At 43.2% G+C, this 21,007-nt stretch overlaps 1 protein-coding gene across 1 annotated transcript; it reads right to left on the minus strand.

Annotated features, from left to right (window-relative positions):
* Positions 1-1,812: 1,812 nt before the first annotated feature.
* Positions 1,813-20,622, minus strand: TUBA8 (tubulin alpha 8). The gene is made up of 5 exons (XM_060658951.2): positions 20,488-20,622; positions 10,336-10,558; positions 8,477-8,625; positions 5,428-6,108; positions 1,813-2,124 (listed from the first exon to the last, which is right to left on the minus strand). The coding sequence occupies exons 1-5, from the start codon at positions 20,488-20,490 to the stop codon at positions 1,831-1,833; spliced, it is 1,350 nt and encodes a 449-aa protein (XP_060514934.1). The 5' UTR covers positions 20,491-20,622; the 3' UTR covers positions 1,813-1,830.
* Positions 20,623-21,007: the final 385 nt, after the last annotated feature.

Consider the following 21,007-nt stretch of genomic DNA (forward strand, 5'->3'; position numbering starts at 1 on the left):
GAAACTTTCCTGTAGCCCTATCCCCCTTTATTCATACCTCTTAAACAGCACTTCTGTGACTGCCATTCCTGTTAATTTAACCTAATTCACATAGATCTAGAGGAAAGGAACATACCATAAGTTATTTACCACCGCCTTAAACCCTGACCTTGAGGATGTATAATTTTCTCCCTGGGTAGGTGACAGTTATACACTCAGGAAGTCCTTGAGGCTTATCTGAAATCCATGGGTAGGTCTCTCAACTTCTATCAAGAGGGAATATGCTCCTTCCTGAGCTCCTGACCCTGCTTCTCTAATACATTTCTTTAATAAATTTGTCTACACAGCTATGTAGACACCTATGGGGACTTGGTGCAGGAATGATCCTCAGTCAAGGGAGGTCACAATGGACAGCAGAACTGGACCTCATTGGGGTTTTTTTAGCACCATGATCTCCTTCATAGAAGAGCAAGAAAGTAAGGTCTCTCTGAAAACAATCCTCTAGAAGTGATCAGAATTCTTCCTTTTTTTGGAACATTTTATTCTATCTTTCTGAGGGCTCCCAAGGAATATACAACAAAAATCTAGGGAAAGTCAACAATTAACAAGGTGTGCATCTAATACATAGGGACCTACCGTGTGCCCAACCTTGGGTATCTTACCAGTAGTAGTTTCTTAAAAGCAGATTTTTGATTTTCCTAAAATCCTACCAGAGCTGCCAACTTCAGGGAACAGATGTATTAACTCATCCTCTCTTTTGTAAATGCTTTTTTTGTTTCTCCCCTATCCATCATTTTATGAAGCAGCAGTTGGAAAATGGGCACAGATATCAAGGCATAGAAATCATGTAGGGTAGACAATAGAATTGGTGATCCATGTTATCTGAGCTCTCTATGAGCAACATATCAACTCTGTAAACTTCAGTATTTTCATCTACAAAATGAGCAGAATATCCATTTTGAGATTGTTGGGAGGATTACAGATAAGGTATATGTGTATAAAAACTATAGTATATCCTGCTTAAAACCTTCCAAATGTTTGTTTCACTTAGAGAAAAATCTAAACTTACCATAGTCTATCGGCTAAATATTCTCTGGCCCCAGCTTGGCTCTTGGATCTTATCTCCATCTCACACTATTCTCCAGGCACACTGACCTCCTTTATGTTCTTCAGACATTCCAATCTTGTTCCCACATCTGTGTTTTGCTCTATATCCGGCATCCTTTGACTTTACGTGATGGCTCTCTCCTGTCTTTCAGATCTCCATGAAGCCCTTTCTGACCACCCAGTCTAAAAGAGCACCCTCCCCAGATACTTTCTCTCATCACAGTTGTTGTTGTTGTTGTTGTTGTTGTTGTTTTACTTTATAGCAGTCAACACTACCTGAATTATCTCATTAATTTATTTGTGTTTTTACAAGGGCAGGAAATATGTGTGTATTGTTTCTCTCTCTAACAGTGCCACTTCCTTCCTGGAATCTTCCCAATGCCCAAATCTTTCCTTTCCTGAGTGTTTCACCATTCCACAGCCAGGAGACTATGCTTTGGGGTGAGCGTAGCCTAATCTAGAATTTAAAATCCTGATTAGGTCTCTTCACAAAGTGTAACTTGGCTTCACCCTAACCTAGAGACTCAGTTTTTTCATGACACAAAACTACTTTTACCCAAAGGAGTGTCTGAACAACTCAGCATCCATTTTCGGCCCAGTCACTCATAGGCACTGGTGTCATACACCTTATACACAGAAATTAGGCTAGGTACAGGAGTGTAGTCTGTTACTCTTGGAATAGTTAAATGTGCTTTGAGTGTATCAGCATAAATAAAGAGACACAACCAAGGGGAATGTGTATATTTAAAACTCCTCCCCTTCATTTTCTTCTTCAAATGAATCAGTCCCCACTTCTTCATAATCCTTCTCCAGAGCAGCCAGGTCCTCCCTGGCCTCAGAAAATTCTCCTTCTTCCATTCCCTCTCCAACATACCAATGCACAAAGGCTCGCTTGGCATACATGAGGTCAAACTTGTGGTCCAGGCGGGCCCAGGCCTCCGCAATTGCTGTGGTGTTGCTCAGCATGCAAACAGCCCGCTGGACTTTGGCCAGGTCCCCTCCTGGTACCACAGTGGGTGGCTGATAGTTGATGCCCACCTGAGGAACAGAGAAAGAGGAGGGACAACAAAAGAAAATGCAGAGCAGCCAAAGGACAACTCAAAATGGGGTTATCTTAGTAACATGATGTGGTAGCAAGACACAGTCATGGGTGTGGGGATGGGAGCAGGCCTGGATATGAAAAGAGAGAATCAAAGGGTTGAAGAAACAGAGAGAGGTGAGTGTTGAAGATAAATCAAAAGTGAGTGGAATTGAGTACAGGCAAATTCAAGAGGAAGGGCTATGAAATCTAAAACTGCAAAAGACTAGCTGGAATTTAAATAAAAACTTAGAAAAAAATAAAGACTATGAAAGAAGAGGAGAATAGGGATGGTATTAGGTAGAAATGTAGTGGGGAGATTCAAGGAGACAAATGAGGGTAACAAATGAGATCAATATTAACGGGGTGTACAATACATGGTTATCTTGAAAAGGAAAATAGATCCCCTTTTAGAGGCAAATTAATTTCTAGGCTTGAAGTTTATTCTTTTCCACGTGGGCATCTAAAGTTTTCAATAAATTTAGGGAAATTTCTCTGCCAAGGGTAAAGTGCTGTTTAAAAGATCATGGAAGTGAGATGCCTGGGTGGCTCATGTCCGACTCTTGATTTGGCTTGGGTCATGATCCCAGTTGTGGGATTGAGACCCACAACGGGCTCCACGCTGAACCTGCTTGAAATTCTCTCACTCTCTCCCTCTCTCCCTTTGGCCCTCTCCCCTGTTCACACTGTCTTTCTCTCTCTCTAAAATAAAAAATAAATAAATAAAAATTAAAAGATCATAGAGATATTCCAGAGCAATAAATTTAAAAATTCAAAAGGTCTTGGGGATTAATGTTAGCCAGTCCCCATGTCTCAGGGGAGTAAGCTTGTTAGAATAAAAGTAAGGCCTTCAATCAAAGAAAGTTCATTAAAACCCTTGCCTGGACAAGCCTACTTCCCAAGATCTGGTAGCATGGCAAGGTTCTCCAAGCTAACCCTAGCCCAATCTAATATTAGGGGTACTATCTGAGAAATCTCCCTTCTCCCCACACACATACCCCAAACCAAAGTCAATCTCAGGAACTGTAAGCAACTGGAAGAAGTCTGAGGGAACAAACTGTGATAATATCCATAGGACATTGAGAACATAGTACACCCAAAAAATAGCTCTCCTACCCAGGTCATCATGCCTTAAGTGTCAGCCTCTTAAATTCATAGCTTTAAAATATATGTCTTCTTGAGAGATGTAGGTGGGAATTGCAGCAGTCTATATAGCCAAGGTGGGTAGCCAATTAAATGAATTTAGAATTATCTATTATTCCTCTTAGACAAAAGTAGCATCTTGGTGGTGGAGGTGATGCTAAGATAGGGCAAAGGACCAAAAATGAGAAAGGGAAGGACAATGAATATAAACTTCACTGCATCACATATTTTGCTCAATCTGACCCTGACTAGAAAAAAACTTTGTGTCTCAAGCCAACTCTCCTCTCTCAAACAGTAATTATTCCTTCAACTGATTCAAGTAGGGACAAACACCCTTGGGAAGAATGCAAGAGGATGAAATTCAATAATCATATGCTTTTCTGAAAAGCAGCTAAAGATGCTGCACTACCTATCTTTCTGGACATAATCCCCAAACTTCAGCTTAAAATAAGAGATAGAAAGAGGGGCATCTCCTTTTTGTTAACTTCCCCACCACCCTCACATCTCATTTTTTTCTTTTTTCCTATTCATTTTCCTACTAGCTTGTTTTATTGTTTGTTTACATTTAAATTTTTTAAAAAGAACTCCATATTTTGGAAGATCTTGATTGTTTTCACAGAATGACCAGAAATGACCCATAACAATAGGTGTAGTCTTGGGGTGCATGGGTGGCTCAGTCAGTTAAGTATCTGACTCTTGATTTTGGCTCAGGTCATGATCCGAGATCAAGCTGCACTGACAGCACAGAGCCTGTTTGGTATTCTCTTTCCTTCTTTCTCTGCCCCTTCCTGACACTCACATGAATGCACACTCTTTCTCTCTCAAAATACATAAACATTTTTTTTAATGTAAGCAACATTATTTTTAAAAATGGGTGTAGTCTAGAGGAAAGATTGTGTATGTAGCTAGGAGTATAGCAGTGAGGAAGAATGCTACCAAAGGAGATTAGCTAGATCAAAGCCTCATATGCAAACAGGTCAGTCAAGAGACTGGCAAATGGTGCCTTGTTTTTGTAAGTCCCACCAGGAAAACACAGAATGCTCATCTCTGTATCTCTACCAACTGGTACATCAACCCCTGGTGCTGAGTAAACCTCTGAATTATTAAAGGCATGACTGGGAGGTTACTAATTAATATTAATGTAAATGATGATAATTATTTTGATAGCAGAATCTGATTAAAGACTATAGGAACACGGGACAAAGTGGTCAAGCAGTTCACATGCACAAAACCAGCTGCATGTCTTGCCAGTGCAACTCAAAGAAGTGCCTTCTAACATTCAACATTCACTAGTCCTGAGATCCATGGGTCTTCCCTGGCTGTTGTATCTCCTTACTAACCCTCAGAGTCTGGCATTTTCCATACTGTGGACACCTGATCTACAACAGGCTTCCTCAGCTTCTGCTTACTTCTAGTTAATGGGAAATGTCAGGGCTTCACAAAATAAGTGATTCACAATCCTATAATAACCATAAAATTTCTTCCTCACTGAGTTAAGACTTACAGGGTGAACACTTACTTTTTCAAGATAAATTGGAAGAGAAACACATCTTTTATTAAAGGATGGGATTATATCTCTCTGATAATTTGAATAATTTGGTTAATTCCATTCTCTGATCTATTATCAGATTTCATCTACCTCCACCCATTCATCCTGTTCATCGCACTTGCCCACATGTGTTCTTTCTACCCTGTACACTCCTCCCTATTAGAGAAAAGCTCTTTTCTTCTGACCTTTGAGATGCTTACAGACGTTAGGGTAAGAGCAGTAGGAGACTTCTCCCTACTGTAGTAGTACCCCTCTGAATACTGCAATTGTCCTCCGCTCTCTTTTCTTTTTTTTTCCTCTCTCTTTTCATAATTCTTTCAAATAAAGTCTCTCCTTACCTAAAATGTATGAGTGAGTGAGTGAGTGAGTGAATGAATGAATGAATGAATGAATGAATGAAATTAATGCTATCTTTGTCTTAAGCCCCTCTCCCCATATCATCCCATGAAATCTGAAGATCCCATGGAATTGTATGCCTAAGACCCTGGAATTTATACATCCTCCTTTCCCATCCTTGGTAATCTTCTGCTTCTCTAATTGTCTACCTCCTCCCTAAGTCATCAGCTCTCACCTTGAAGCCTGTGGGGCACCAGTCTACAAACTGGATAGTCCTCTTGGTCTTGATGGCAGCAATAGCGACATTCACATCCTTAGGCACGACGTCCCCCCGATAGAGCATGCAGCAGGCCATGTACTTGCCATGTCTTGGGTCACACTTCACCATCTGGCTGTTGGGTTCAAAGCAGGAGCTCGTTATCTCAGCCACAGAGAGTTGTTCATGATAGGCTTTCTCGGCAGATATGATGGGTGCATAAGTGACCAGTGGGAAGTGGATACGGGGGTAGGGCACCAGGTTGGTCTGGAACTCAGTGAGGTCCACATTGAGGGCCCCATCAAAGCGGAGAGAGGCAGTGATGGAGGACACAATCTGGCTGATGAGGCGGTTGAGGTTGGTATAGGTAGGGCGCTCAATATCTAGGTTTCTGCGGCAGATGTCATAGATGGCTTCATTATCCACCATGAAAGCACAATCTGAATGTTCCAGTGTGGTATGGGTTGTCAGAATGGAGTTGTAGGGCTCCACAACTGCAGTGGAGACCTGAGGGGCTGGGTAGATAGCAAACTCTAGCTTGGATTTCTTGCCATAATCCAGGGAGAGGCGTTCCATCAGCAAAGAAGTGAACCCAGAGCCAGTGCCCCCACCAAAACTGTGGAAGATCAGGAAGCCTTGCAAGCCAGAGCAGGCATCTGTCTGGAGAGAGTAGAGAAGGGGAAGAAACCAGAGGACATGTTTATGAGAATACCCTCATGTGAACAAAGGCAGGCAATCCTCTCTGGCTGTCCCACTCCACTCCTCAACATTTTTATGTAGGTAAAATCGAAACAGCCTTGAAGAAGTAAGATAAAAGGAGATGGATTGATCTTGGGAGGACTAGCTGAAATATATAGGGTGGCAAACTGCACATGTACATGCTACGAGGTATGTGGAAGTTTCTAGCCCAGTGGCTTGGTTGAACCAGGAATAAGAGTTTCAGAATGACAGTGGTTAATAACCTTACTCTTTGAAAGCCCCAACTCCTTCTCCATTTTCCCTGCCCTTGTCATTGGTTTTGTGGGAACTGCCGATTATATATTTCAGCCCAGTCTTGAAAGGTGGCTCTGGGTACCAATTTCAGAAATATAAATGGAATCAGAGAACCCGAGTTTTAATATCAATTTTACCATTTCCCAGTTGTAAAAACGTGAGCAAGTTATTGAACACCTCCAGACTTCTGTTTCTTCCTGACTAAAGTAGGGCAGTAAAAAATATTCATCTCACAAGGATATTGTGATTATGAAATGAGATAGCATAATATGTTGAGCAAGGACTTGACACATAGTAAGCACTCAATGTTAGCTCTTACCAGAACTAAGTAAATTCAAGACACTTTTCCAAAGAAGACATCCAGATGGCCAACTGACACATGAAAAGATGTTCAACATCACTCATCATCAGGGAAATACAAATCAAAACCACAATGAGATACCACCTCACACTGGTCAGAGTGGCTAAAATTAACAACTCAGGAAACAGCAGATGCTGGCGAGGATGTGGAGAAATGGAAAACCTCTTGCACTGTTGGTGGGAATACAAACTGGTGCAGCCACTCTGGAAAACAGTGTGGAGGCTCCTCAAAAAATTAAAAATAGAACTACCCTACAACCCAGCAATAGCACTACTGGGAATTTATCCAAAGGATACAGGAATGCTGATACATAGGGGCACATGTACCCCAATGTTTATAATACAGCGTTCAACAATAGCCAAATTATGGAAAAAGTCTAAATGTCCATCAACTGATGAATGGATAAAGAAGAAGTGGTTTATATATACAATGGAAAGCTATTTGGCAATGAGAAAGAATGAAATCCTGCCATTTGCAGCAACGTGGATGAATCTGAAAAGTACTATGCTAAGTGAAATAACTCAGTCAGAGAAAGACAGATATCATATGTTTTCACTCATATGTGGAACTTGAGAAATTTAACAGAAGACCATGGGGGAAAGAAAGGGGGAAAAATAGTTACAAACAGAGAGGGAGGGAGGCAAACCATAAGAGACACTTAAATACAGAGAACAAACTGTTGCTTATTGGAGGGTTGATGGGGGGATGGGGAGAGGGGAAAATGGGTGTTGGGCATTGTGGAGGCACTTATTGGGATGAGCACTGGGTGTTGTATGTAAGTGATGAATCACTGATTTTACCCCCAAAACCAAGAGCACACTCTATACACTGTATGTTAGCCAACTTGACAATAAATTATATTTAAAAAGAAAAAAGAAAAGAAATAAAACTAATTTCAATCATGAAAAAAAAGGAACTAAATGAATTCACACAGTCTTAGAAAGTTCTGAACTTTGGGGGCCCATAGACAGCTTTGAGACAGACAACCCCTATGAGCCCTCCACTAAATAGACAAAGCGAACATAAACAAAAATTTGGTACCTTTAGCTCTCCAGAACCACTAATCAAGTCCAAACATTTCCATTGTAAAGATAAGGAAATGAAAGCTCAAACAGACAAAGTGACCCACCCCACAACTCAGAACTTTCTAGTCAAACCAACCTGATTCAAATCCTAGTTGTGTGACCCAGGCTAAATTATTAAACCACATGCCCTCAATTTCTTCATCTGTAAAGTACAGGGAAGTGACTTCCTTTGTATCATTAAGGGAATTAAGTGAAGGAATATATTCAATTGACATTTGTAATGGCATTTGTAAGTGCTCAAATGCATCAATGATCTCTTCCTCTTCTCTTCCAAGCTAAATTCTTTGTTAACTTAGGCTTCTAACAAGCAAACATCAAGCCCTCCTTATACTTAGAATTTCCCCCAAACACTATCATAGAGCATCAATAAGAATTAGTAGAGCGTCAGCCTATAGGGTAGTCCATGATGTCCAGGTGGAGGAAGAGGCATCATCCTGTGAATGTTTCCTACAGAGCACAAGCAGAAATTCCCAAATCATAGGAGTTCTGTCCTGTAGCCAGAGGTCATAGGCCTCCACTAATCCTGTTCAGGCTTAGGCCTATCCATCTTAGCTTGATTTACCAGTTCCTCACCTTTGTTAATACTTACCAGCTTCCGTATGCGATCCAGCACCAGGTCAATGCTCTCCTTGCCCACTGTGTAGTGGCCCCGGGCATAATTGTTAGCTGCATCCTCCTTTCCTGTGATCAGCTGCTCTGGATGGAAGAGCTGGCGGTAGGTTCCTGCCCGAACCTCATCTACCAAGGGATGGAAACTATCAACTCTTCCAACCTTGTTTCTAGAGGAGATGCATCCCTCCCCATTAAATAACATAAAACACTTTTCTGGGTCTCCATTTCCTCTACCTATAAAACTCTACTGAGGTAAAACCAGACAACCCCATAATAAATCTGCAAAAGCTTAAAAGAATGCAAGAGTAACATAGGCACTAATAGAATCAGAAGTCTGTGACTCAAGGAGGCAAAGAGAAGACAACTGCTCTGCTGGTTGGAACTTTTCAAAGCCTTAGATTCACAACGTTCACAAAACACCAAAGTTGATTGCCCCTCCTTCTTTCCACTTTCACCCCTCAGTCCCTTTTGTTTTTTCTTTCATGCTACAAAGTTACCCAAAACCTGAACTCAATTTCACTTGCATTAAAATGTCCTAGGGAGGGGTGCTTGGGTGGCTCAGTCAGTTGAGCATCCAACTCTTAATTTTGGCTCAGGTCATGTCCCCAGGGTCGTGGGATTGAGCCCCATGTTGGGACTCTGTGCTAAGTGTGGAGCCTGCTTAGGATTATCTCTCTCTCTCTCTCTCTCAAAAAATGTTCTAGGGATACAAAGAAAGATTCAAGGTGATCTGCTCTTTCAACAATAGTCTCACCATAACCTAATATATGTCAGGCATTAGAGATATTTTAGAATGACAATGAAGCAGAGCTATGCTCTAGGTTCTAGAAGAGTAGGAGTCCTAAAGAGGGTGGCTATTCCGCTCACCTCCAAGGATCTACACAAAGTGGACATATGGCTGACCAAGATGTATCAAGCCCCAACTGCATGCCCTCTTTTATTCATAGTTCCTCTACACACACCCCCCCCCCAAAGGAAATCACCCATTTGCATAGTAGCCTGGGAGGGTAATCTGCACATTTTGTATTTGTATAAAGTACAAAGTACAAAGTACAGGATTGTGTACCTGTAGTCTGTTGCCCCTAGAAATTAGTGTTCAGGCATTACAGACATTTGCCCAGATATCTCTGTGAAACTTAACCATCCCTTGCTTGGTGAGTCAGCCTTGAAGCTGAGGAAATCCTGATGTTGAGCGGAGGATTGACTCAGGAGTCAAACCCAGGGGGAAGTGATGGTGGGGGCAGAGGGGGATTTACAGGAAAGGTGAAGCACCAAAAATCCTGCTCCAACACAAGTCAGAATTCTTGTTTTCTATGATCCAGAAGAGGTTCAGTCTAGAACTACAGCAACCTCTGGCTATAAGAAAATATGTCATCTGTTATTCTATTTTGTGTGCATGATACTACAAGGTTACACCACACCCATGAGAAAAGACTGTAATTATTATAGAATCAGAAACCTATACTTTGGGAAATGGACTATTTGGAGACTTCTTATAATTTCTAAAATTATTTTTTATTTTTTGCTCTTGGTTTATAGTAAAGAATCTTGACAATTTGGATCTTTCTCAGCAGATTTAAGGGGGTTAAGTACAGGGTATTTTGTTCTGCATAGGTTAGAGCTGTAATGGGGGAGCAGGGATCTGTGATTACTATTGTGAGACTCTACAAGACTGTGGAGATTTCAAGGAGGTAACAGAAGTCATGTGCAGTGGAAAGGTTCTGGTTGAGCCACTCCCATCTTGCAATTAGAGATTCTGCTTCCTTAGCTACCATGAACCAAAGCCTCTGCAGCTTCATGTTGTTTTCTGTGGAAAGGATCCTAGCCCGTACTCACCGACAACAGTAGGCTCCAAATCTACCATAACAGCCCGAGGCACATGTTTCCCATTGCCAGTCTCACTGAAAAAGGTGGTGAATGAGTCATCATCATTGACCTTGCTGGCCTGGACACCAAAGGTGCCATCTGCCTGGATGCCGTGTTCCAGGCAGAAGAGCTCCCAGCAGGCATTGCCAATCTGAACTCCTGCTTGACCCACGTGGACTGATATGCACTCCCGCTGTGGAGAGAGTGAAGAATCAAGGTCAGAGAGTCCCAGGCCTTGGTAATGCCCTTGTGCTATATCCTGCACGTCTGAGGACTTGTCTCTCCCTGGCATTCAATCCTCAAGATCTCCATCCCTCCAACCATGTCATCTAGAACCAGATGGGAGTCTGAAGTGTCAAGTGTCTGAGCACCACTGCATCTGGACTGAGACTTGGCTCTGAGGAAGAATCACAGTTTTGTGATTTGCTCTAAAGTTTGTTTTTAGGGTTTTCCTTTGTGCCAAGAAAAGGAAAAAGGGCAGCTGCACTGATAAAACAAGAGGCTCATTCCAAACCATGAAATTCCTATACTGATGGAGGTCAAAGGATGAACCAATGATAAGAGCAGAAACTCTGTATATTCACTACCATACACAGTGGCAGCATTCATATTCATGCCTAGGCCCTAATCATCCTGGACAGCATCCTCTCTCTCTATACTCTCCCCATCTCCCTCCCTTCCTCTCTTGCTCTCACACACACACACACACAGAGTCTCAGAATATCATAAAGCAGATAACACTCATGGAAGGGATATACTTTCTAAGTAGGTATCATGTCTTTAGTGTTCTGGTTATAAATGTAGGATGAAGAAAGGATTGTTACACCAGCAAGGAAAAATTGGGAGTGTTTAAATTGGGCTCTTCCTGAACTGAGAAGTTGGAGATTTTCTTTGTAGCCACCATAACCTGCTCCCTTATCTATGTCAGGCCACATATTAAAGCTGACCTTTAGAAAGTCCTTACTTCCTGTTACTCTGGCGTGAAGCCACAACTTGATTTGTCCTAGTACTAATAGTTGAGGATGAGGGTGTGTGTGTGTGTGCGTGTGTGTGTGAGAGAGAAAGAACAGAGAGACAATGAATATGTGTGTGTGCTTGTGTAAAGAAATTGACTATGGGGTTTTACTAGGAGGTATGGCTTCATCACCTCCATATATCCCAACTGTGAGGAAGCAGTGGCCAGCAGAAAGTGGCTCTGTGCCCATGGTGCCCGCAAGAGCCTAGCAGGGGAGCATGTGCTTGGTCTGTGGGTTTCTATTCTTATCCATGACCCAACCTGGCATTTTCTAGCACTGAATAAACCAAGCCAGGAGCAGAGCCTCCAGAGAATGTGGCTGGGCATTGAAACGCATGGAGTCAAAGGGAACTTGGAGGTTCTCTGGGCATGGGAGCAGGGCAGCTACCCTAAGTAACACCTCAAAAATCCAGAGGTGTTAGGACCCATTACTCCCTAATTCAATTTTAGAACTGTGTCCCTACCCTACACCTGTCTCTATGCCCTTGCCTTAGGGAGCATAGAGCACAGATGTTCACAGCAGCCAAACTGGAACATAGCCCTATCTGGGAATACAACCCAGCTATATTTCCATGAGTCTGGTGGCCAGAGAAAGGCTTCACTCACAAAGTTGTCCATACCCCAGGGTTTGAATTTTGCCTTCACAATTTACTTGCTGTGCTGTGTGAATTTGGCTGAGTTACTTAACTTCCCCTCATCTTAAAATAATAATTTAGCCATGATTATTGTTGTTTTTGCCTTAGCCATTATCATTTTCTTTATGATACTACCTTGTAGCTTTATTCTCCACACAGAGGAGGCACAGGTAGAAAGTTAGAGACCTTAGGTCCCCATTCCACTCACCTTTACTGTGAGGTTTATTTTCTGCCTTCACCTTATGTCTCAATTCAGACCTTAAAAAAGCACCCTACACCCAGGAACCACCCCCAAATCAGTGTAGTATCAATCAGTCCACATCTTTCACATCCATGAAGACATGACTTCCTAAGGAGGTGTCTAAAACTGAGGGGACATTGTAGAGGCCTAAAAGGACTCTGATCCTGTGTATCATCCTTCTAGGTGACGGCATTCTCTGTGGCTATGACACTCAGGCTTCTGAACCTTGCCCCCCACCCCCAACCACCACTACACTCCAACTATCTTCTGGGCCTATCTGTGATGCTGTCTGCTTTCCAGTCAGCCTTCCCTTCTGGAACACCCTGAGATTTTCCAGCAAGAACACAGGGATATTTCAGAAATATCAAAGATCATATGAGGAAGAGTAAAGGCTCTTTGGGACCAGAAGACTACCAATATGTTGATATCAATGATATCAGCCTCTTTTGATATCCCCTTTAATATCACACACACTAATAAATATGCCAGTCTTCACAAAATCTGTCTCTCTCTCTCTCTCTCTCTCTCTCTCTCTCTCTCTCTCACACACACACACACACACACACACACACACACACGCCTTAGGAAGAGCTATTTTCCCTGTTAAGATAATTTACAAGAGTAATTAGAAATATAAAATAGACTCCAAAATAACTGACAGTCTTCCAAAACCCAAAAGTGGCTATGCTAATCAAGAGAAAATGAAAATCCCCCAATGCCATTCCCCACTAACAGAACCAGAGCTCCTGGGAGAAATAAAGAATTCTAAGTCTGGGGCAAGCAATGTACAAGATGAGCCCAGAAAATTGTTTGGTGCCTGAAAGCACAGAAGCTAACACAGACTAGAGTGATGTCAAAAGTTATCTCAGAATCAACTTGAAGAGGCTCCCATTGCCAAAGATGAGACAATATGAGCATCAAAAAGAAAAATAATGGTACTTGATTGAAACAGGGTATATATGTAAAAATCCACAACTCCTTGGGGTGCCTGGGTGGCTTAGTCAGTTAAGCATCCAACTTTGGAATTTGGCTCAGGTCATGATCTCATGGTTCATAAGATCCAGCCCCATGTCAGTCTCCACTGGCAGTGCAGACCCTGCTTGAGATTCTCTCTCCCTGTCTCTCTGCCACTCCCTGGCTCACTATCTCTCTCACACAAAATAAATAGATAAACATTTTTTTAAGTCCACAACTCCTTAGTGTTATTTAAAAAAGAAAACAGAAATAAAACTCATTTGTGCCCAAACAGCCCTGTTGATGAGGGAGAACTAAAGAATCCCAACTAATCAATGAAAAGGATATTATATCAAGAAATGTTGCCACATTACAGTTCCTAATTACATAATTGATTTGGACAAGGATGCCAACACCATTAAGTGAAAGGCTGATTGGAAAAGAATTGGATATTCATATAGCGCCAAAGAATCACTGTTACTTACAGGTTACAGGGGTGGGGGGAGGTAACTAACAACAGTTACCAGCCTAACACTGGGATCAATCTTAACACTACCAATAGTGAGAAAACCAGACATTATAGACCTCTTGATGTGATGCAACATAACATACACAACACCACCCATGAGGGGTTCTTGTCAAAAATACTCAGCCTTAATCTATTAAACACTTTAGATTTAGTTTCCGCACTTTAGAAAACACAAGGATCAGAGTGATGTTAAGTGGCATCAGGAGAAAACAGTAAAATAAATCCAGAAGGTGAAACATTCTACAGGACAACTGATCCAATCTTTTCAGTTCATGAAAAATAAGGATGATAGAAGAGATCATATCTTTGTCCCACATCAAAGGAACTTAAGAAACATAACATTCACATGTAGTGTGTGCACTTTGCCTGAATTCTGTTTTGAACAAATCAAAATTATTTGGGGGATAAATATAGAAATTGATTAATTTTGTTAAGCATGATAATGAAAATGCAGTTAAATATGACAATTTACTTATTTTTAGTAAGTAAATTTCTAAAGCATTTGGGGCAAAATGTCAATGAGTCTGTATTTTATTTTAAAATACTTCAATAAATACAGCAGGCAAAGTAAATATGACAAAAAATATTATTATTATTATTAAAGCTAGCTAATAGATGCATAGCTCCATTATAATGCTATTCAATAGCATTTGAAAAGTTTGAAAATTTTCATACTAAGAAGAAAATAATTAAAGAAAGGAACGAGGAAGAATGGGAGTAAGGACTCCACTCACCATAATTACCTTATCCTGAAGGGATCAGGCTCTTCCTGTCCCAGTTCACTTGGTCACTTATTCAACTAACATTTACTAAGAACCTAATTTATCAGAGCACTGAGCTATCCTTCTCCAGCCACTCTACCCAATCACCATCCCCATCTTCCTGCCTGGAAGTTCTACATAGATAAACACAGAGCGGACCCAGGCCTTAGGAGGCCACCTATCATGTCCAAGAAAGGTCACCTACCTGGGATAACCAGGGACGTTTTGCCAACTCCAAATGTTTAGGATACTAGAATTAGACTGGCCTTGTGGATCACCAAATAGAATTCCCTTCCCATTTCACAGATTAGAACTCAGAGGCTCAGAAAAGTAAAAGGACAGATTCAAGATTTCACAGTTCTTTAGCAAGAGCCCAGACTGGAATCCAGGTCTTCTGACCTCAGCTGAGTTGTTTCTTTTACACCACACAACCTCCTGCCTCACTTGCACTCTGAACTTCCAGGGCCCTGGGTTGTGCCAACATCTACATCAATGCAAGCCTGATTGTGTATAGCCAGGCCAAGCTTGTATAGCAAAACTCCAAACAGAAAAAAGCTCCAGGGAGAGAGAAACTGAGAATGTCTTATGGTGGTAGCCTTTTTGAAAATGGGTCATCCTTCTCTGACAGAACCAATGATCTGTTTCTCAGGGCTGGTGTGTGCAAGGGGAGGGAATGGGTTGAGGTACAGAGTGAGCTGACCCAGCAAAGGATATTTAAGTCATACATTTGCTCCAAACTCAGATTTCAGATTCCCCTCTCTAGCCAATCAGAGCTCATGCTTTCTCTCACACACTATTTCTCTCTCTCAGTTCTATTTTGAATCTGGGCTTATAGAGCTCAGACCACTTCTGCGCCCTAGGTATGCTGTGATGGAAAGGGGGTCCCCTGTATGCTACTGGACCTCTCTCCCAGCAATCCAGGGGGTGAAGATGAGGGAGACAGAGAGACCTAACAGAGGAATTCCTTTCCTCAAGAAAAGTATGACACACCCTTACACAGACCTAGCGCTGGGATAACTACAAAAGTTACCCACTCTGTCCATTCCTACAACAATTATTTATTGTGTTATTATGTACAAAAAGGTACCAAAAGGTACTGAGCTAAGTCCTACTCATCCTATTCATTAAATTTCACTTCTTACAGGAATTCTGGAAAACCACAAAGCAGCAAAGAGCCCCTACTATGTGCTCCTGCAATCCTCTTCTTCCCTATTGTTGCATTTATCATACCACATTATAGTTGCTTATTCAGTTCTCTGACTTTCCTAGCAGAGAGAGTAAGTTCTATGAGGGCAAGGAACCCTTGTTTATTCACTACATCCCCAGCATCAAGCACAGTGCTTGAATGTACTGGGTGCTCAATAAATATATGAATGATTAGAATAAGAACTCTATCCTGGGGGCGGGGGGGGTGTCTTATAATCTGACAAGAGAGTAGCCAATGCCTAAAAGACAATGGGAGTTCAAAGGAGAAAAAAAACAACTCTGGCTTGGTTTCCTGGAAGAGGAATATTTGCAGAGACCTTGATGAATTTAGACATGCCAACATGATCATTTTAGTTGGGCTTAGGAGCATGGTGAACAAGAGGCAGGAAATTTTAGGACAGGTCTCGCCAACCACTCAGTTAGCCTGAAGTGTCGGCTCATGAAAGGCAGAGTGGATGAGAAATCTGTGCCACCTACTATCATCTTCCTTTGAGAGGGGAGCCTATGTTTTGCAGAACATCAAAAAAGAAATTCTAGAACTTTACAGCCCTTTTATAATTCCACTATAAGAAACCTTTTCTTATATCAATATTATATAATTTCTATTTCAATATTAGTCATTCCCTTTTGTTTTACTGCCAAAGGACTAAGATCAGCTCTAGGATCCTCTGTAGAAGGAGGTTTTGTAGCTTCAAAAGTTATTTTGAAGTACCATAAAATAGTAAAACTGGCATATTGTCTAGGAGAGGAAATAACAGACCAGCAGTATATGCCACATGAAAATCTGAGACCAGTCCACATCCCCTGACTACCAATGTGGTCAAATGTCACACAGTTGCTTTCAGGAAGCATATTATTACACCAGATTATGTCTAGTTGTCAGGCTGGGCTAATAAATTACCTATATTTTAGGATCTAGGTCAGAGATAGCAAACAAAAAGTAGATCCACAGTGTTATGGAGGAATAATTAAAGAAGAAATATTATTTGTAAAAGATTGAATTATCTCTGCTCAAAGCCCTTCAATTAGAGCACATTTGGAATCCCTCAGAACAAAGAATAGATAGCAAGCCAGAAACAGTAAGAACAAAGACTTGACCTAAATTAACATCAGTAAGTGAAAGTGGCTCAAGAGAGGGGGCTCAGATTATAGGTACTGCAGTTAGGGCAGCAATAGGGATGACATAGACCAACTTTAAGAGTAGCAGGCATGTTTGGTAAGTAGACTCCCAGCATTAGGAAGCCATTAATGTCAGAAGGCCCTTAAGCTTTAGCTGACTTCGGGAGCAAGTGTGAGAGACAGTTAAGGAGTTTTAATCTGATGCACACTGCCCACTCCATTTTCCCATTCTCTTCCACAGTTCATTATCTGGGACAAATTCTAATAGTAAGACACAGACAGAGGAAATGTCAACCACAAAGGCCACAGATAGCACAACTGGTCCCTTGGTGGCCAAAGGGAAAAGGAGCAGTTGGTCTACTTCTGCCCCCAAGATTCCCACCCACCCCCCTATCACTGGTCCTGAATTCCCCAGCTATTTCCCCCTCAGGACTTATTTTTAACTTTTCATCTTCCTCTCAAGGTCACTCAGGATCACTCTCAGAAAAGACACTCAGCAACAGCATTAGCCATTTAGCTCAGGGCCTGACCTGAGCTTGGAAGCTTCCTATGAAAACTCCTCCTCATTTAACTGGCACCTTTGCCCAAGCCACTGCCAAAGGAAATTCTGTTCATCTGGCTCCTCTGCTGTTCAGAGGCATGTACCCCACTACCTCTGGGGAAACCTGCACTTTGTGATGGGAAAGGCAGTGCAGCAGTGACTCCACCAGTGCTCTGAGGTCAGAATAGAAGTATGGACCCTGCAAAGCTCAGCCATGCCTGCCTGCAAGGGGGCAGTTGGCAGAGGACTGCAGACACGGAAGCAGTGTCCACCCCACCCCCATTCTCCCCTCCCCTCTAGCTGTCCATTTTTGCCACGAAACAGGCTCTTTGTTGCCACTTTATGGCTATTCCCATCCAAACTGGTGCTCCCCAGTTCAGAAGGAATGCAGAGAAGGGGGCTATGCTGCAGATGTTCTCACCTCCCCAAAAAACCACATACACTTTCTCTGTGCTCTGGTATCATTGACATGGTCTTGGCTTGGGGCACTTGACCAGGAGTCTCCATAACACTTTTCCCAAAAGATGTCATAGTCTCAGTTCCCAGGAGAACTGCTCACTGGAGGGACACTAGGAGCAGATGGGAATGCTCAGTTATACGATTAGTTATACATTTCTTACTCAGAACCTACAGAAATGTTGTAGCTAATTCTTCTTAACACAGAGGCAGACTTCCCCTCAACCCCCACAAGGGAAGGGGAGCCTGGGGAATGGGTGCCTGAAACTTAACCTGTTGGAGGAAGTGAAGCCCTTCCTGCAAGGGTGGGATTCTTTGGGTTCTAGGTTTATTAGATGTGTCGTTCTAGCCTTTAAGGAATGAGTCAAGAGATTTTTAAAAAGAGGTTCTATGAGTGGGAAATGGTCAATAAGTGTTTTCCCATTAAGACAATGCTATCCATGTAATTAAATATTTTAAACAGAACCTGCTATATAAAAGTCAGTTTCAAAATAAAAGATACTCTCTTTTCAAAATATTCAACCACAGGTTTTCAGTTAAGCAGCCACTTTTAAAGTACAGTTTTACTGTTTAGAATTTTTATTTCCTGGATATTTTTAGAAACTTGCCTATTGAAAATACATCAAAGTTTGCTCACAGGGCCACATTTTTACGATCCTTGACTCCCTTATAAGCCTACTTTAGGCTCCACACTGAGAGTCACTATGGCATTCAGGTCAGTATTAAAACATGCACGAGAAAGCACTTTGAAAATTATAAAGCACTACATACTAGACATAAATATTAAATATCAAATCTTGAGTATCCTGCCTAGGATTTGCTTCAAAATAATGGGAAGTGAGCAAAGGGGGGACAAATATGAAGCAAAGACTTGTCATAAGTAGATAATTGTTGAAATTGAATAAGGCATATACAGGAGTTCATTATACCGTTCTCTCTCCTTTTTATATGTTTGAAATTCTCCACAATAATCCTGAGAAACTTAACAGAAACCCATGGGGGAGGGGAAGGAAAAAAAAAAAAAGAGGTTAGAGTGGAAGAGAGCCAAAGCATAAGAGACTCTTAAAAACTGAGAACAAACTGAGGGTTGATGGGGGTGGGAGGGAGGAGAGGGCGGGTGATGGGTATTGAGGAGGGCACCTTTTGGGATGAGCACTGGGTGTTGTATGGAAACCAATTTGACAATAAACTTCATATATTGAAAAAAAATAAAAAAAAATAAAATAAAATAAAAAAGAAATTCTCCACAACAAAAAGCTTAAAATAGTAAAGCTAGGGGTAGCCTTGCAATTTGAGCCATAACCCCTCTTCATTTTGTAGATGAGAAAACCAGCCCAGAGAGGTTAAATGACCTTCCTGAAGTCACATAGCTAGCTACAGAGCCAGGAGTCAAAATTCTCCTCTGGGCTTCTTTGGCCTCACAGCAGGGGCATCAGGCAGGAGTGGATTCCTTTGGCCACTATGGCCCCCAAGTTCTTCAAGCTCCCAGGTGTGTCTGGGAGCATGCTGGTGAGAGAGGGCTGCTGGCAGACCTCTAGCTAGGAACAGCAGAGCTGGAGCCAGAGCCAGAAGGCCCTGGGCACTTTCCAAAATGAGCAGAAGCCAGGGGAGGAGGGGAGTTTTCTCGGTCACTGACACCTAGAGCAAGAGTGCCCAGAGAACCTGACCTTGGCTTATGAGACTTGCTTATTCTGTCCCCCTCCCCCACCCAACCTTTCCAACCTACCTCCCCGCTGCCAAAATGGCAGGGCTCTGAACAAGGAGGTTCTGGGTTTTCAGGCGTTCTGGGAAATGGATTGGGGACGAATTTACCCACCCCCGGGGCTCCAGGCGGCCCGGGGCGGGAGGAGGGGGGGGCGGATGGGAGGGATTCTAGAGGGTCTGGAAAGCCCCTCCAACGAGTAAGATCTGCATCTGCAAAAAAGGTAGATGTGGGGGAGGGAGAAAGGAGCTGCTGCTGAACCCCTAACCACGATAGTAAACAAAAAGAGAAGTGTGAGGTCCCCTGGCCTTCCGGAGGGAGACTTCTGTGTGCCAAAGTCCTTCTGACTTTGACCGCTGGAAAAACGGGAGTTGGCGTAGGTGCCCGGTGTCTGGGAAGCTGAGCGCGCTCAAGTTTAAGTGCCCCAAACCCAAGCAAATGTCCAGAGACAGTAAGGAAAACGACCTCAAGCCTAGGGAGACTGTGACGTCTTAAGTCCTCTGTCATATTCTGGGGCTCTGTCACATTTCATTGTGTTTAGGGACTGACTGCACCCACTCCCCTAGCCGCCCGTGCGCAGCCCACCCATCTGGAATCCCTGGACTGTCTCCTACTTAGCCCACTCTAGTCTCTGAGCTGCCTGTCTGGGGATCCCTCAGAATCTCACCTCTTCTGCGCCGGCTTCCCATGTCCTCCCTCTCCTCACCTGTGTGCGCAAATGTCCCTTAGGTCCCTTTGAGGGGCGACTTGTCCCAGGTCTCTATATCTAGGGTACTGACACGGGCTGCCGTCCGCCGGAGGGTACGGCCCCCGCGACCCTGAGCTGACACCCCAGGAGACTTCAAGGTTTGCAGATCCAAAGCGATGGATCCGTTAGCCTCCGCGTAGATATGGCTCTCGGCTGGGTGCCAGCCCTACGCCCCAGATCCCCGGCCGGCGGCCCCAGGCCCTGGAAAAGCTCACCATCGCGGCTGCTCTCCTCGCCCGCTCGCCTCCCAGCTGGGCCTGCCCACCCCAACTGCTCCAGATACAGCCGCCTCCGCTGTTGTGACACACTGGGTGGGAGGGGGCCAGGGACAGACATGCTGGGCCAGCAGCTGCCCTGCAGCATCACAGTGCCCAGGGAGGGGAGGGACCGGGACAGGTCACAATTGCTCCTCTCCGCCCACCCACGGCTCAAATCTCTGGGCACCCGCGGTGGCCCCGCCCCACCTCTGGGTCCAGCTTCGGCTGGGTAGAGCACAGCGCTGTGGGAATAGTGAGGTTGGGTTCCTAGAGGCTCCAGGCGGGAGGCGGTCCTATTACCAAAGGCACTCCTACACTCTGTAAGATTGGCCATTATAATTCCAGCTGCTTAGGAAAGAAATGTAAACGTGCTGCTAGACAAAATGTTCGCCATTCCCCCAAACTTTCATTGTCTTCCAGCTGCCAAACACCAGCTACCAGGAAGGACTGACCCAGGCAGGAAAGGCACCTGGTTGGG

Source organism: Panthera onca, chromosome B4 (genome assembly GCF_046562875.1).
Source record: "Panthera onca isolate mPanOnc1 chromosome B4, mPanOnc1 haplotype 2, whole genome shotgun sequence".
NCBI lineage: Eukaryota > Metazoa > Chordata > Mammalia > Carnivora > Felidae > Panthera > Panthera onca.

Bases quoted from the DNA above. Each gene is read 5' to 3' on its own strand.
- TUBA8 (XM_060658951.2), bottom strand. The intron at 8,626-10,335 runs GTGAGTACGGGC...ATCCCTTGGTAG, and splicing joins TTTGGAGCCTACTGTTGTCG to ATGAGGTTCGGGCAGGAACC. The intron at 6,109-8,476 runs GTAAGTATTAAC...TACTCTCTCCAG, and splicing joins TGGATCGCATACGGAAGCTG to ACAGATGCCTGCTCTGGCTT.